This window comes from Neomonachus schauinslandi, chromosome 7 (assembly GCF_002201575.2).
Source record: "Neomonachus schauinslandi chromosome 7, ASM220157v2, whole genome shotgun sequence".
Taxonomy (NCBI): domain Eukaryota; kingdom Metazoa; phylum Chordata; class Mammalia; order Carnivora; family Phocidae; genus Neomonachus; species Neomonachus schauinslandi.
This window is the reverse complement of record NC_058409.1, coordinates 82,442,310-82,458,089: the sequence shown is the minus strand read 5'-3', so window position 1 is coordinate 82,458,089 and position 15,780 is coordinate 82,442,310. Positions and strand designations below refer to the sequence as shown.

Sequence of the window (15,780 nt, the reverse complement as noted above, 5' to 3'; positions counted from 1 at the left end):
GGAAGAAGAGAAAAACCCTAAGAGGTCCAACTAATTCCCAGTATAAAATGATGTTTACAAACAGAATCTTGCCTTGGCAGAGCAAAAAGCCACCTTTGGTTGGAACGTGTCCTGCAGACAATGGCATTCCCAGTGCTGCTCCGGCACCGACGGGGGGGGTGGGTCTGTGGCACACGACAGCTGACCGTGAACTGTGCCTCAAGTAGAAAACCCTGGAGACACATCAGTGGTCCTGGTGTGAAACAGATCTGATCGTCCCTCCCACTGAGAGGCTGTGCTTGTCTATTTACAATGGCCTGAAATGGCAGGATTGCTGGGGTGAGCTAGTAAAGCCCTTGGTAAGAGTGTCTGTTTCTGGAATACATTGGCCTTTGCTTTTTTTTTTTTTTTTTTTTGTAAGTGGCACATACTTAAAAAAAACAGTTAATAACAAAAATCACCTTAGAAGACTGTTGCAGGTAATGTGGTATAAACTCATTGTTAACAAGAACAGTGTCACTCTGTTGGAGGACCAGGTCCTAGAGGCTGTTGGCACTGCTCCATCACTGTGTGATTTTCCTCTTGATGACAGTGAGCTCTTTCTGAAGTTCACTGAACTTGGGGCGGTTTTCAGGTTTATAATCCCAGCACTTCGTCATAATTTTGAAAATGTCCTCTGGGCAATGCTGAGGGGCTGACATTCGGTACCCTGAAGACCCAAGAGGAACAGAACAGGGAGTTTAGAATGGAGATAAGATATAAATGTTCACACAGGGCATCATGCAGTTTGTAATCTTTGGTACCTTATGTTGTAGGTGTAATAGAAACCCAAAAAGCCCATTTCAGGGCAAATTGACTTCTGTTTTCTACAACTGATACAGAATTCAGTATTACAGAGCCATTGAATTACCTTCTAGCTTGAATAACTTATTTTTCATTTGCTCATTTGTCACAGAGTCTGAGGTAAGATAAATCACATACAAATGCATATTTTAGTTGCTCTAAGTATTTGCTTTTAGAATTTGCTTTTAGATGCTGTGGGCAGAGATTTTTTTTTAAAAAATCATCTATACAACCCAGGTTTTTGAAGACGAAGAGAGGATAAAGATTTTATAGACACTAATTTAAAAGTGAAATGAAATTGAACAGGAGTTTTACTCCTTGACAGCCCAAGAAGAATCATTAACTCAGAGCTGTCTGACGGTGTGCTGGGCAACGCGGGCGGGCCTGTGTGTGTTCGCGCAGGAAGTAAGATGGCAGTGAGGGGGAAGAAGGGGCTGCGAGTCCTCCTCCTGCACCCAGGTCTACAGCCAGCCTCCCCGAGAGGGGCCTCCCATGAGGGCATTACTGTGTCAAAAGCATTCTCTGTGGTGAGCGCTGCAGACTACACCAGTGCATGCCAGTGGGCCACCAGCACCGACTGGCTCCTGTTTCTGATCTGGGAACAGCATATGGTGTCTTCAGAAATGTTACACAGTTTTCAAAAACTTCTCTCTGAAGTCCAACTACATTTCAATTTATAATACTATTAGTGGTGTTCATTTGGCATAGAACAAAAAATAGGAGGTTGAGGAACGCTACTCTCTTCCGCTTGAAGATAGTGCATGGCACAACCTTGCAGATGTCAGGCCAGGCAGGGGGGATAGAAGGAAAGCCTACAGCTCTCTTTTTAAACTGCTGGAATCTTTAAAAGTTTCTTTTGCTGCTGTTGGTTTTTGTTATGGAAGGGCTGCACCACCCATGGGATGCAAGAGCAGATTGATCAACACCTCTGCTGTCTGCATACCCAAGTAGGATGTCCCCTCCTCCTGCCAGGAAATCCACAGACTCAGCATGAGCACCGCCCTTGGGGGCTGGATGTGAACACTGCTACCCCCCGTCTTTGGCTTACCTCTTTCCACTTGCTCCCGGGCTTGTTGATTTGTCATTCCAGGGTATGGGCAGACCCCTAAGCTGAATGTCTCCCAGAGGAGGATGCCAAAGCTCCACACGTCACTCTCAGAACTGTATCTCCCTGGAGGGTGAACAAAACCATAACCAGGTAAGTGTGTAATAGGGGACCATTTCTGTTATGCATGCCTCTGTCAGTCCCATAAATAGCTTATTTAAACTTACCGGTGGAATGCAATAATTATCTTATTTCTTCACTAGTTTTACTTTCCAGGACTACTAAATATTACCAACTAGATGAATAGTCATCAGGCTGCTGGTTCAACAAAACCAGCTTTCAAATCACTTTTCCCCCACCAAAAACAAATATCCAGCCAGCATGCAAGCTTACTTTCCCTGTGGTATCTAAATGAGATGGATGGTTTATATAAAAAAAAGATATAAATTTGTACACATCAATGCCTAGGAGATTAAAAAAGTTGGATTTCTGTAATTTTGTCTTCTGTCTGCATCATTTTCTTTCCATTAAAATTACAAACAAACTTAAAGCAATAATGAAAGTTTCTTAACTTCAATTTTTTACTTGTCACTGTTTACAGATATTCCTACATGCTTAAAGGTCTCATTTTCTCCACTGTTTCATTTATGGAAAATACATTTTTTTCCTCTGTATTTTGAATAGAGTAGAATTAACATAGCTGGCTGATAAGAACAACTTCTTTAAATTACATGGTGCCTTGTTTTGTCAAACTATCTTGGTGCACCTGTTTTACTGAGCTACATGAGCTAAGCTCTTTGGATTTTTTTTTTTTTTTGGTAGTTTTCTAGAGAAGAGCAGAGATAAAAGCATAAGACACCTTGTGGAGATGGATATGAAATTAAGGAGGGAAACAGAAAAATCCTTTCCATCCTCTAAGACGCTAAGAATTTAAAGATTTTCATAACATATTTTAATTTTATGTATAGAGCATACACTATCATAACTAAACCCCATTTGTAGTGGAATAAAAGGGTTCTTCAATGATTTCATTTCTATCCCCATTGTAAGCTACCCACCTCAACTCTGCCACTCCAGGATTATAAACACCTCTTGGCTAAAAACATCTTGTTAAAGTAAGATGGCTTTTTCTTTCTTGAACAAAGTAAATGAGAATGAGAGTATGCCTGCACTTTGATAACTGCTGTGATGTCAAGAGTCTAGAGTGTAGTTGCTGATTATCCCCTCCAGCTGTGTGAATTAGCTTCCTTCTTACTAGACAGTAATTATGGAAATTCACTATGCTGTTTGGTAGCAAGATTAGTTTTCTTGTCTGCATATCAACTCTTTTCATGTTTGCCATTCAGTAATTTAATACTTTGCATGGAAGTCATTCAATGACTACAAGTTAAGATTAATTCTTGAAGGAAGTCAAAGGCATACAGAGCCAAATACTTTGTTTTTTTGTAAGAGGATATCAGGGTAGAGATCAAGAAAGACATGTTGCATACCAAGATCACACTCCAAAAGTGAAAGTTAATAACCTAATTCTATAACCTTGGCCTTGAACCTGGTTTTGCTGGATAATTTAAATTTTTTAAAAAATATTTTTAATTTATTTATCCACGTATTTTAATGAGGTATAATTGATACATATTATATCAGTTTCAGGTGTACAGCATAACAATTCAATATTTGTATGTATTGCAAAATGATCAATACAGTAAGTCTAATTGACATCCATCACCATACTTAGTTACAAAATTTCCTTGTGATGAAAACTTTAAAGATTAGCCGTTTTAGCCACTTTCAATATGTGCAATACAGTAGTATTAATTATAGTCACCATGTTGTGTTTTATATACCCACGATTTATTTATTTTGCAACTGGAAATTTATACCTTTTGATCCCCTTCACCCATTTTACCCATCCCCTACCTCTGGCAACCACCAATCTGTTCCCTGTATCTATGACCTTGGTTTTCTTTCTATTTCTTTTCTAAAGTGAAATCATATGGCATTTGTCTTTCTCTGACTTATTTCCTGTAGCATAATGAACTCGAGGTCCATCCATGTTGTCACAAATGGCAAGATACTATTTTTTATGGCTGAATAATATTCCATTGTATACCACATCCTCTTTATCCTTTTACCTGTCAGTGGGCACTTTGTTTACATGTCCTAGCTACTGTAAATAATGCTGCAATGAACACGGGGGTGCATATATCTCTTCGAGTTAGTGTTTTCCTTTTCTTCAAATAAATACCTAGAAGTGGAAATACTATATCATATGGTAGTTCTATTTTTAATTTTTTCAGGAATCATCATACAGTTTTCCATAGTGGCTACACTATAAATATTTCCACCAGCAGTGCACAAATGTTCCCTTTTTTCACATCCTAACAAGCATGTTATTTGTTATCTTTTTGATTATAGTCATTGTAACAGGTATAAAGCCATCTCACTGTAGTTTTTTTTATACACTGATTACAGTGCCATTGACTATATTCCCTACGCTGTACCTTTCATCTCTTTGACTTATTCATTCTGTAACTGGAAGTCTGTACCTCCTACTGCCTTTCATCCATTTTGCCTATCCCCCCAAACATCTCCCCTGTTAACCATCCGTTTGTTCTGTTTATGGGTATTTTCCATATGTTGGCCATTGTAAATAATGCTGCGATAAACAAAGGAGTGCATATATCTTTTTGAATGAGTGTTTTCATTTTCTTCTGATAAAACAGTAGTGAGATTACAGGATCATATGATATTTTTATTTTTAATTTCTTGAGGAACCTCTAAATTGTTTACTACAATGGCTATACTAATTTACATTCCTACCAACAATGCAAAGGGCTCCTTTTTCTCCACATTATTACCAATACTTGTTATTTACTTTTGATTCTAGCCATTCTTACAGGTGTAAGGTGATACTTCATTGTGGTTTTGATTTGCATTTCCTTGATGATTAGTGATATTAAGCATCTTTTTATGTGTCTGTTGGCCATCTGTATGTCTTCTTTGGAAAAAAATGTCTGTCCAGATCCTCTGCCCATAATTTAATATTATTATTTGTGGGGTTTTTTTTGGTGTTGAGTTGTGTAAGTTCTTTATATACTATGATATTAACCCCTTATCGGTATCTCATTTGCAAATATCTTCTCCCATTCAGTAGGCTACCTTTTTGTTTTGTTGATGGTTTCCTTTGCTGTACAGAAACTTTTTATTTTGGTTAGTCCCAATAGTTCATCTTTGCTTTATTTCCTTTGCCTGAGCAGACATACCTAGAGAAATATTGCTAAGCTAATATCAAAAATACTACTGCCTATGTGTTCTTCTAAGAGTTTTATGGTTTCAGGTCTCACATTTAGGTCTTTATTTTGAGTTTATTTTTGTGTATGGTGTAAGAAAGTGGTTCAGTTTCATTCTTTTGGCTGCAGCTATCTAGTTTTCCCAGCACCATTTATTATTATTTAAAAAAAATATTTAAGTAATCTCTACACACAAAGTGAGGATCGAACTCATGACCCTGAGATCAAGAGTCACACACTCTTACGACCAAGCCAGCCAGGAGCTCCATCCCAGCACCATTTATTAAAAAGATTGTCTCTTCCTCAATGTATATTCTTGTCTCCTTTGTCATAGATTAAGTGACCTTATAAGCATGGGTTTATTTCTGGATTCTTTTCTGTTCCATTGATCTATGTGTCTATTTTTGTGCCAATACCATACTGTTTTAATTACTACAGCTTTGTAGTACATCTGGAAATCTGGCATTGTGATACCTCTAGCTTTGTGCTTCTTTCTCAATATTGCTTTGGTTGTTCAGAGTCTTTCTGTGGTTCCATATAAATTTTAGGATTATTTGTTCTAGTTCTTTGAAAAATACTATTGGTATTTTGATAGGGATTGCACTGAATCTGTAGATTGCTTTGAGTAGTATAGACATTTTAACAATACTATTTCTTTTAATCCATGAGCATGGTATGTCTTTCCATTTGCTTTTTCCTCTTCAATTTCTTTCATTAGCATTTTATAGTTTCCAGAATACAGGTCTTTCATCTCCTTGGTTAAGTTTATTCCTAGGTGTTTTATTCTTTTAGTGCAGTTGTAAGTGGAATTGTTTTCTTAATTTCTCTTCTAGTTGTTAGTGTATAAAAACACAACAGATTTCTATATGTTAATTTGTATGCTGCAACTTAACTACATTTATTTATTTATTTATTCTAATGATTTTTGGTACAGTCTTTTGGGTTTTCTTCTTATAGTAACATGTCATCTGTAAATAATGTAAATAATGACAGTTTTACTTCTTCCTTTATGCCCTTTATTTCTTTTACTTGTTTCATTGCTATGGCCAGGACTTCTAGTACTATGTTGGATAAAAGTGGCAAGAATGGACATCCTTGTCTTGTTCCTTATCTTGAGGAAAAGCTCTCAGTTCTTCACCGTTGAGTATGATGTTAGCTGTGGGTTTTTCATATATGGCCTTTACTATGTTGAGGTATGGTCCTTCTAAACACACCTTACTAAGAATTTTTATCATGAATGGACGCTGAATTTGGTCAGATGCATTCTGTGCATCTAACTGAAATAATCATAGATTCTTATCCTTTGTTTTGTTAATGTGGTGTATTACTTTGATTGATTTGTGAATACTGAACCATCCTTGCACCCCTGGAATAAATCCTACTTGATTGTGGTGAATGATCCTTTTAACGTAATGCTGAATGTGGTTTTCTAATGTTTTGTTGAGGGTTTTTGTATCTTTGTTCATCAGGGATATTGGCCTCTAGTTTTTTTTTTGTACTGCCTTGGTATGGTTTTGGTGTGAAGGTAAGGCTGGCCTTACAGGATGTATTTGGAAGCTTTCTCTCCTCTTCTATTTCTTGATGTAGTTTGAGGAAGATACGTATTAACTCTTCTTTAAATGTTTGGTGGAATTCACCTGTGAATCCATCTGGTTCTGGACTTTGTTGGGAGTTTTTTGATAACCAGTTCAATCTGGTCATTAGAAATTGGTCTGTTCAGATTTTCTATTTATTCCTGATTTTTAGAAGAAATGTTTCTAAGAATTTATCCATTTCTTCTACATTGTCCAATTCATTGGCATATAATTTTCTGTAATAGTCCTCATAATCCTTTATATTTCTGTCACCTTGGTTGTTACTTTTCTTTCATTTCTGGTTTTATTTGGGTCCTCTTTTTTTTTCTTGAAGAGTCTGGCTAAAGATTTAGCAATTTTGTTGATCTTTTCAAAGAAACAGATCTTGGTTTCACTGATTTTTTTTCTATTGCTTTCTTAAGTCTCCATTTCATTTATTTCTACTCTGATCTTTATTATTTCCTTTCTTCTATTAACTCTGGGCTTTCTGTGTTCTTTTTCTAGTTCCTTTAGGTGTAAGGTTAGATTGTTAGAGATTTTTCTTTTTTTTTAATTTAATTTTATTGTTATGTTAGTCACGATAAAATACATCGTTAGTTTTTGATGTAGTGATCCACGATTCATTGTTTTCGTATAACACCCAGTGCTCCATACAGTACGTGTCCTCCTTAATACCCATCATGGGGCTAACCTATCCCGCTACCTTCCTCCCCTCTAAAATCCTCAGTTTCCTGGAGTCGAGAATCTCTCATGGTTCGCCTCCCACTCTGATTTCCCCCCCTTCATTTTTCCCTTCCTTCTCCTAATGTCCTCCATGCTATTCTTTATGTTCCACAAATAAGTGACACCATATGATAATTTTCTCTGCTTGACTTATTTTACTTAGCATAATCTCCTCCAGTCCCATCCATGTTGATGTAAAAGTTGGGTGTTCATCCTTTCTGATGGCTGAGTAATATCCATTGTTTATATGGACCACATCTTCTTTATCCATTCGTCTGTTGAAGGGCATCTTGACTCTTTCCACAGTTTGGCTATTGTGGATATTGCTGCTATGAACATTGGGGTGTATATGGCCCTTCTTTTCACTACATCTGTGTCTTTGGGGTAAATACCCAGTACTGCAATTGCTGGGTCATAGGGTAGCTCTATTTTTAATTTTTTGAGGAACCCCCACTGTTTTCCAAAGTGGCTGTACCAGCTTGCATTCCCACCAACAGTGTAAGAGAGTTCCCCTTTCTCCACAACCTCTCCAACATTTGTCAATTTTTGCCATTCTAACTGGTGTAAGGTGGTATCTCAATGTGGTTTTGATTTGAATTTCCCTGATGTCTAATGATGATGAACATTTTTTCATGTGTCTGTTAGCCATTTGTATGTCTTCTTTGGAGAAGTATCTGTTCATGTCTTCTGCCCATTTCTTGACTGGATTATTTGTTTTTTGGGTGTTGTGTTTGAGAAGTTCTTTACAGATCTTGGAAATCAGAGCTTTGTCTGTAGTGTCATTTGCAAATATCTTCTCTCATTCTGTGGGTTGCCTCTTTGTTTTGTTGACTGTTTCCTTTGCTGTGCAGAAGCTTTTTATCTTGATGAAGTCCCAAAAGTTCATTTTTGCCTTTGATTCACTAGCCTTTGGAGATGTATGTTGAAAGAAGTTGCTGTGGGCGATGTCAAAGAGGTTACTGCCTATGTTCTCCTCTAGGATTTTGATGGATTCCTGTCTCACATTGAGGTCTTTCATCCATTTGGAGTTTATCTTTGTGTATGGTGTTTGAGAATGGTCGAGTTTCATTCTTCTGCATGTAGCTGTCCAATTTTCCCAGCACCATTTATTGAAGAGACCGTCTTTTTTCCATTGCATATTTTTTCCTGCTTTGTCGAAGATTATTTGATCACAGAGTTGAGGTCCATATCTGGGTTCTCTATTCTGTTCCGTTGGTCTATATGTCTGTTTTTGTGCCAGTATCATGCTGTCTTGGTGATCATTGCTTTGTAATATAGCTTGGAATCGGGCAACGTGATGCCCCCAGCTTTGTTTTTCTTTTTCAACATTTCTGTGGCGATTCGGGGTCTTTTCTGATTCCATACAAATTTTAGGATTGTTTGTTCCAGCACTTTGAAAAATGTCATTGGAATTTTGATTGGGATGGTGTTGAAGGTATAGATTGCTCTGGGTAGCACAGACATTTTAACAATATTTATTCTCTCAATCCATGAGCATGGAATATTTTTCCATCTTTTTGTGTCTTCTTCAAATTCTTTCATGAGTGTTCTGTAGTTCCTAGAGTATAGATCCTTTACCTCTTTGGTTAGGTTTATTCCAAGGTATCTTATGGTTTTTGGTGCTATTGTAAATGGAATCGTTTCTCTAATTTCTCATTCTATAGTTGCATTGTTAGTGTATAAGAAAGCAACTGATTTCTGTGCATTGATTTTGTATCCTGCCACATTACTGAACTGCTGTATGAGTTCTAGTAACTTGGGGGTGGAGTGTTTTGGATTTCCCACATAAAGTATCATGTCATCTGCAAAGAGAGAGAGTTTGACTTCTTCTTTGCCAATTTGAATACTTTTTATTTCTTTTTGTTGTCTGATTGCTGTTGTTAGGACTTCTAGTACTATGCTGAACAATAGTGGCGAGAGTGGGCATCCTTGACATGTTCCTGATCTTAAGGGAAAGGCTCTCATCTTTTCCCCATTGAGGATGATATTCGCTGTGGGTTTTTCATAGATGGATTTTATGAACTTGAGGAATGTTCCCTCTATCCCTATACTCTGAAGAGTTTTCATCAGGAAAGGCTGCTCTATTTTGTCAAATGCTTTTTCTGCATCAATTGAGAGGACCATATGGTTCTTCTCTCTCCTCTTATTAATGTGTTCTATCACACTGATTTGATTTGCGAATGTTGAACCATCCTTGCATCCTGGGGATAAAACCCACTTGGTCGTGGTGGATGATCCTTTTAATGAATTGTTGGATCCTATTAGCTAGGATTTTGTTGAGGATTTTGGAATCCATATTCATCAGGGATATCGGTCTGAAATTCTCCTTTTTGATTGGGTCTTTGCCTGGTTTGGGAATCAAGGTAATGCTGGCCTCACAGAATGAGTCTGGAAGCTTTCCTTCTGTTTCTGTTTTTTGGAACAGTTTCAGAAGAATAGGTGTTATTCCTTCTTTGAATGGTTGGTAGAATTCCCCAGGGAATCCATCAGGCCCTGGACTCTTGTTTTTTGGGAGGTTTTTGATCACTGCTTCAATCTCGTTACTGGTTATTGGCTTATTCAGGTTGTCAATTTCTTCCTGTTTCAGTCTTGGCAGTTTATAGATTTCCAGGAAGGCATCCATTTCTTCCAGGTTGCTTAATTTACTGGCATATAGTTGTTGATAATAATTTCTAATAATTGTTTCTATTTCCTTGGTGTTAGTCATGATCTCTCCCCTTTCATTCATAATTTTATTAATTTGGGTCCTTTCTCTTTTCTTTTGGATAAGTCTGGCCAGTGGTTTATCGATCTTATTAATTCTTTCAAAGAACTAGCTTCTAGTTTCGTTGATCTGATCTGTGTTTTTCGTTTCTAATTCATTGATCTCTGCTCTAATCTTAATTATTTCTCTTCTAATGCGTGGCTTAGGCACATTTGTTTGTTGTATGTTGCTTTTTCTCTAGTTCTTTAAGGTGTAAAGTTAGTTGGTGAATTTGGGATTTTTCTATTTTTTTGAGAGAGGCTTGGATGCCTATATATTTCCCCCTTAGGACCACCTTTGCAGTATCCCATAGGTTTTGGACTGATGTGTTTTCATTCTAATTGGTTTCCATGAATTGCTTAAGTTCTTCTTTGATTTCCTAGTTGACCCAAACACTCTTGAGCAGAGTGATCTTTTAGCTTCCAAGTGTTTGAATTTCTTCCAAATTTTTTCTTGTGATTGAGTTCCAGTTTTCAACCATTTATGGTCTGAGAATATGCAGGGAATAATCTCAATCTTTTGGTATCGGTTGAGACCTGATTTGTGACCCAGTATGTGGTCTATTCTGGAGAAAGTTCCGTGTGTGCTTGAGAAGAATGAGTATTCTGTTGTTTTAAGGTGGAATGTTCTGTATATTGTGGTCCAGGGTGCCATTCAAAGCTCTTGTTTCTTTGTTGATTTTCTGCTTAGATGACCTGTCTATTGCTGAGAGTGGAGTATTGAGGTCTCCTACAATTAACATATTATTATCAATATGACTATTTTGGTTAACAGTTAGCTTATGTAGATGGCTGTGCCCATTTGGGGGCATAGATATTTACAATTGTTCAATCTTCTTGTTGGATAGACACTTTAAGGATAATATAGTGTCTTTTTGTGTCTCTAACTACAGTCTTTAGCTTAAAATCTAATTTGTCTGATATAAGAATTGCTACCCCAGCTTTCTTTTGAGGTCCGTTGGCATGGAAGATGGATCTCCATCCCTTCACTTTCAGTCTGGGTGTATCTTAGGTTCAAAATGAGTCTCTTGTAGACAGCATATGGATGGGTCCTGTCTTTTTATCCAATCTACAACTGTGCCATTTTATGGGAGCATTTAGGCCGTTCACATTTAGAGTGATTATTGAAAGATATGAATTTATTGTAATCATGTTGCCTGTGAAGTCCTTGTTTCTATAGATTGTCTGTGTAAATTTCTGTTCTATATCACTCTTGGGGTCTTTCTCCTTTTATAGAACCATCTTTAATATTTCTTGCAGAGCTGGCTTAGTGGTCACATATTCTTCCATTTCTGCCGGTTGTGGAAGCTCTGCATCTCTCCATCCATTCTAAATGACAGCCTTGCCAGATAAAGTAGTCTTGGCTGCATGTTCTTCTCATTTAGTACCCTGAATATGTCTTGCCAGGCCTTTCTGGCTTGCCAGGTCTCTGTGGATAGGTCTGATGTTATTCTGATGTTCCTCCCTCTGTACGTAAGGAATTTCTTCCCCCTAACTGCCCTTAAGATGGTTTCCTTGGTTCTAACATTTGTGAGTTTTACTATTACATGCCAGGGCATTGGCCTGTTTTCCTTGATCTTGGGAGGGGTCCTCTCTGCCTCTAGGACACAAATGTTTGTTTCATTTCCCAGATTAGAGAAGTTCTCAGCTATGATTTGCTCAAATGTATCTTCTAGTCCTCTCTCTCTCTCTCCACCCCCTCAGGTATCCCAATAATTCTGACATTGGAACGTTTCATGGTGTCACTTAGTTCTCTGATTCTGTTTTCATGGATTTTGAATTGTTTCAATCCCTGGCCTCCCCTTTATCCTTCTTTTCTATCAATTGGTCTTCTAGGTCACTAATTCATTCTTCTTCTTCTTCTTCTTTTTTTTTTTTAAAGATTTTATTTATTCATTTGAGACACAGAGATACAGAGAGAGAGAGAGAAAGCATGAGCAGGGAGAGAGGCAGAGGGAGAGGGAGAAGCAGGCTCCTCGCTGAGCCAGGAGCCCAATGTGGGACTTGATCCCAGGACCCTGGGATCATGACCTGAGCCGAAGGCAGATGCTTAACCATCTGAGCCACCCAGGCGCCCCACTAGTTCGTTCTTCTGCCTCACTTACAGATTATCTAGATTAGACTGGATCTCATTGGTAGCATTTTTAAGTTCTGCCAATTCAGCTTTCATTTCTGCCCTTAGAGACTCTATGTTGCCATTAATCGATTTCTCCATTCTAACTATTGTCCTCACAACTGCTACCCTGAATTCCACTTCTGACATCTTGGTTATATCAGTATCCATTTGTAAATCTGTGGCAGAAGTCACAGTCTCTGAGTCTTTCCTATTTTGGGGGTTCCTCCTCCTAATCATTCTGTTGAGGGGTGTTTGAGGGAATGTACAGAGTCCAAATTATTGACCACAACCCAAGCAAGATGCAACTGTTTTGTAGGGACCTTAGGGTTGTTGGCCTCTTGTTCTCCCAGCCTGTCTTCTGGGCGAGGAGCCTGCCATGCTGTTACTGAGGCAACCCTGTTTGGGCAGAGTTGCCCTGCCTCTTGTGGGGGGGGAATGGGCTCAGTGAAAACCGTTTTTTGGGGGCTTTTGTTCTCTGGTGTTTTTCCCTGCAGCTTTCTGAGTCTCTTCCGAGAGAGAAGAGATCGTTTCCAATCCTCTGCCTCAGAAGAGAGAGATTGCAGTCTGTTCTTCAGTGGGCTCTCCAGGCCACCCTATCTCCATTTCTGTCTGTGCTGCTATAAACTGCAGCGTCCTGGGTTGTGCACCCCTCAGCAGGGGTCCCAGTCCTCGCCTCCAGGTTGGGGCACATCTGTGCCCTTTGTGCTTCTAAAACCGCCAGCTGCTTCCAGTTTGCACACCCGCTCCAGGTTTCAGTCTGGCAGGGGGGCTGCCCTAAAGTCCTTTCCCTTCCGCTACCAGTCTGCGAGTCTGTGCCCCGTCCCCAGTGCAGGAGGCTATCACTCACCGGCGGTGTAGGATCCCCTCGGCTCCCTCCCCCTTCCATTTATCTTCGGATGTGTGCCTGCGGAATCATGGCTCCCCGCTTCATACCTTGAAACCAACCACCTGCAATATTCTGTTTGTAGAGATCCAGATATATCTGCTTACACCTCAGGCTGATTTCGTGGGTGTTCAGAGTGGTCTAGTAGATATCCAGCTCAATTCTGGGGACTGGTTGGAATAGGGTCTCCTACTCTGCTGCTATCTATCCCTCTCCCTCTTTTTGTTTCTTAAGGAAGACCTGTATTGCTATGAATTTCCCTCTTAGAAATACTTTTGCTGCATCTCAAAGATTTTGAACCATTGTGTTTTCATTTGTCTCCATGTATTTTTTTATTTCCTCTTTTTTTTAAAAAAAGATTTTATTTATTAGAGAGAGCACAAGCAAGGAGAGCAGCAGGCAGAGGGAGCAGCAGGCTCCCCACTGAGCAGGGAGCCCAATGCGGGACTCTACCCCAGGACCCTGGGATTATGACCTGAGCTGAAGGCAGATGCTTAATCAGCTGAGTCACCCAGGCATCCCTTTACTTCCTCTTTGATTTCTTCATTGAATCATTGCTTGGTTAGTGGCATGTTGTTCAGCCTCTATGTGTTTGTGCTTTTTCCAGTTTTTTTCTTGTAATTGATTTCTAGTTTGATACTGTTATGATCAGAAAAGATGTATGATATGATAGGTCTTCTTAAATTTACTGAGACCTATTTTATGGCCTAATGTGATCTCATCTGGGGAATGTTTCATATGCGTTTGAAAAGAATGTGTATTCTGTTGTTTTTGGATGGAATGTTCTGTATATATCTATTAAGTCCATCTGGTCTATTGTGTCATTCAAAGACACTGTTTCCTTATTGATTTTTCTGCCTGGATGATCTCTCCGTTGATGTGAGTAAGGTGTTAAAGTCCCCTATTATTATTTTATTAGTGTCAATTTCTCTCCTTATGTCTGTTAATATTTGCTTTATGTATTTAAGCATTCCAATATTGAGTGTATAGATATTTACAACTGTTATATCCTCTTAATCCGGTTATCATTATGTATTGCCCTTCTTTATCTCTTGCTACAGTCTTTGTTTTAAAGTCTGTTTTGTCTTATATGAATATTGCCCTTTCCTTTCATAATTTTCTTCTAATTATGTTTTCTTCTCCACTTAAAGAAGTCCCTTTAACATTTCTTGTAAGATCAGTTAAGTGGTGATTAACTCCTTTAACTTCTGTTTGTCTGGGAAACTCTTTATTTCTCCTTTAATTCTGAATAATAACCTTGCCAGGTAGAGTATTCTTTGTTGTAGTTTTTTTCCTTTCAGCACTTTGAATATCATGATGCCATTTTCTTCTGGCTTTCTCTTCTCCTTCTGGAACCCCAATGTGAATGTTTCTTCACTTGATGTTAAGATCAAGGTTATGATCCCTTAACCTGATTTTAAAAATTCTTTTTACTTTTTGCTTTCCTGCTTGAATGCTTTCTATTACCCTGTTTTCCAGATTGCTGACCTGTTCTTCTTCATCCTCAAATCTAATATTGATTGCCTCTAGTGTATTTTTCATTTTGGTTATTGTATTCTTCAACTCTGATGAGTTCTGTTTTACTTTTTCTATCTTTTAGTAAGTTCTCATAAAGTTCATCCATTCTCCTCCAGTCTGGTGAGCATCTTTATGGCATTATTTTGAACTATTTGTCAAGTAGACAGAGTATCTCCATTTCATTTAGTTCTTTTTCTGAGGTTTTGTTCTGTCCTTCATTTGGAGCATCTTCCTCTGTCTCCTCATTTTGCTTATTTTTCTGTGTTTGTTTCTATGAATGAGGCAAAACTGCTACATCTCCTAAACTTGAGAAAATGGCCTTGTGTATGGTCATCCCCTGTGTAGACTATCTGTGCCTGGTGACTTTGGCTGGCTGGCTGGAGCTGTGACTAATACAGGCTGGGGTTCCTGGGCACTCTATACTGGGCTTCCCTGAGGGGATGGCTGGAGCAGAAGTGGGTATGGGCCAGAGCAATCCTGGACAGTCTGTGCAGAGGGTGCCCTGGCAGGAGAGCTAAAGCTGAAGTGAACATGGGCTAGGGTTGTCCTGGGGCTCTCCACAGAGATGTCACCTTTGCAGGAGAGCTGAGGCTAAAGTGGGTGCAGTCCCGGGGTGTTAAGTGCAGGCAAAGAGCACTTGGTGGGGTGGCTGACACTGAGAGATGCATGAGCCTGGGTGCTCTATGCAGGATGCATCCTGGTAGGGTGGCTGGAGCCAGGGCAAGGTGTGGGCTGGGTGGGTCCCAGAGCACTCTGCAACAGGAGTGCCCTAGCAAGTCATCTGGAGCCAAAGTCATGTGGGCCCAGTGTCTTTCAGGGTAAGTTGCACCTATGTCACCTTGGCGAGAACAGCTAGTGATGTAATGGGCACTGATCAGGCATGTCCTGGTGTGTGCTGTGCTGGGTGGGGCTGCCTTGGTAGGATGGCTTGGGTTGGTGTGGGCTAGAGGTTCAGGGTTCACTGAGGAGGTAGGTTGGCTTTCAAGGTGCAGGGGAATGTAAAACATGACACTTGCCAGCCCCTCTGATTTGGAGAGAGTTCCAGCAGCTCCCCTGTTGTTTGGTAG

General features: G+C 39.2%; 1 protein-coding gene across 2 annotated transcripts in view; it reads right to left on the bottom strand.

Annotated features, from left to right (window-relative positions):
* Positions 1-405: 405 nt before the first annotated feature.
* FER (FER tyrosine kinase) overlaps positions 406-15,780 on the bottom strand; it is a 427,159-nt gene continuing 411,784 nt past the window's right edge. For both annotated transcript variants that reach the window (XM_021701487.2, XM_044917073.1), the window contains 2 exons: positions 1,871-1,993; positions 406-688 (listed from right to left, as the gene is read on the bottom strand). In XM_021701487.2, coding sequence (XP_021557162.1) covers positions 543-688; positions 1,871-1,993 — 269 coding nt within the window. In that variant the 3' untranslated portion in view covers positions 406-542. The remainder of the gene's footprint in view (positions 689-1,870; positions 1,994-15,780) is intronic.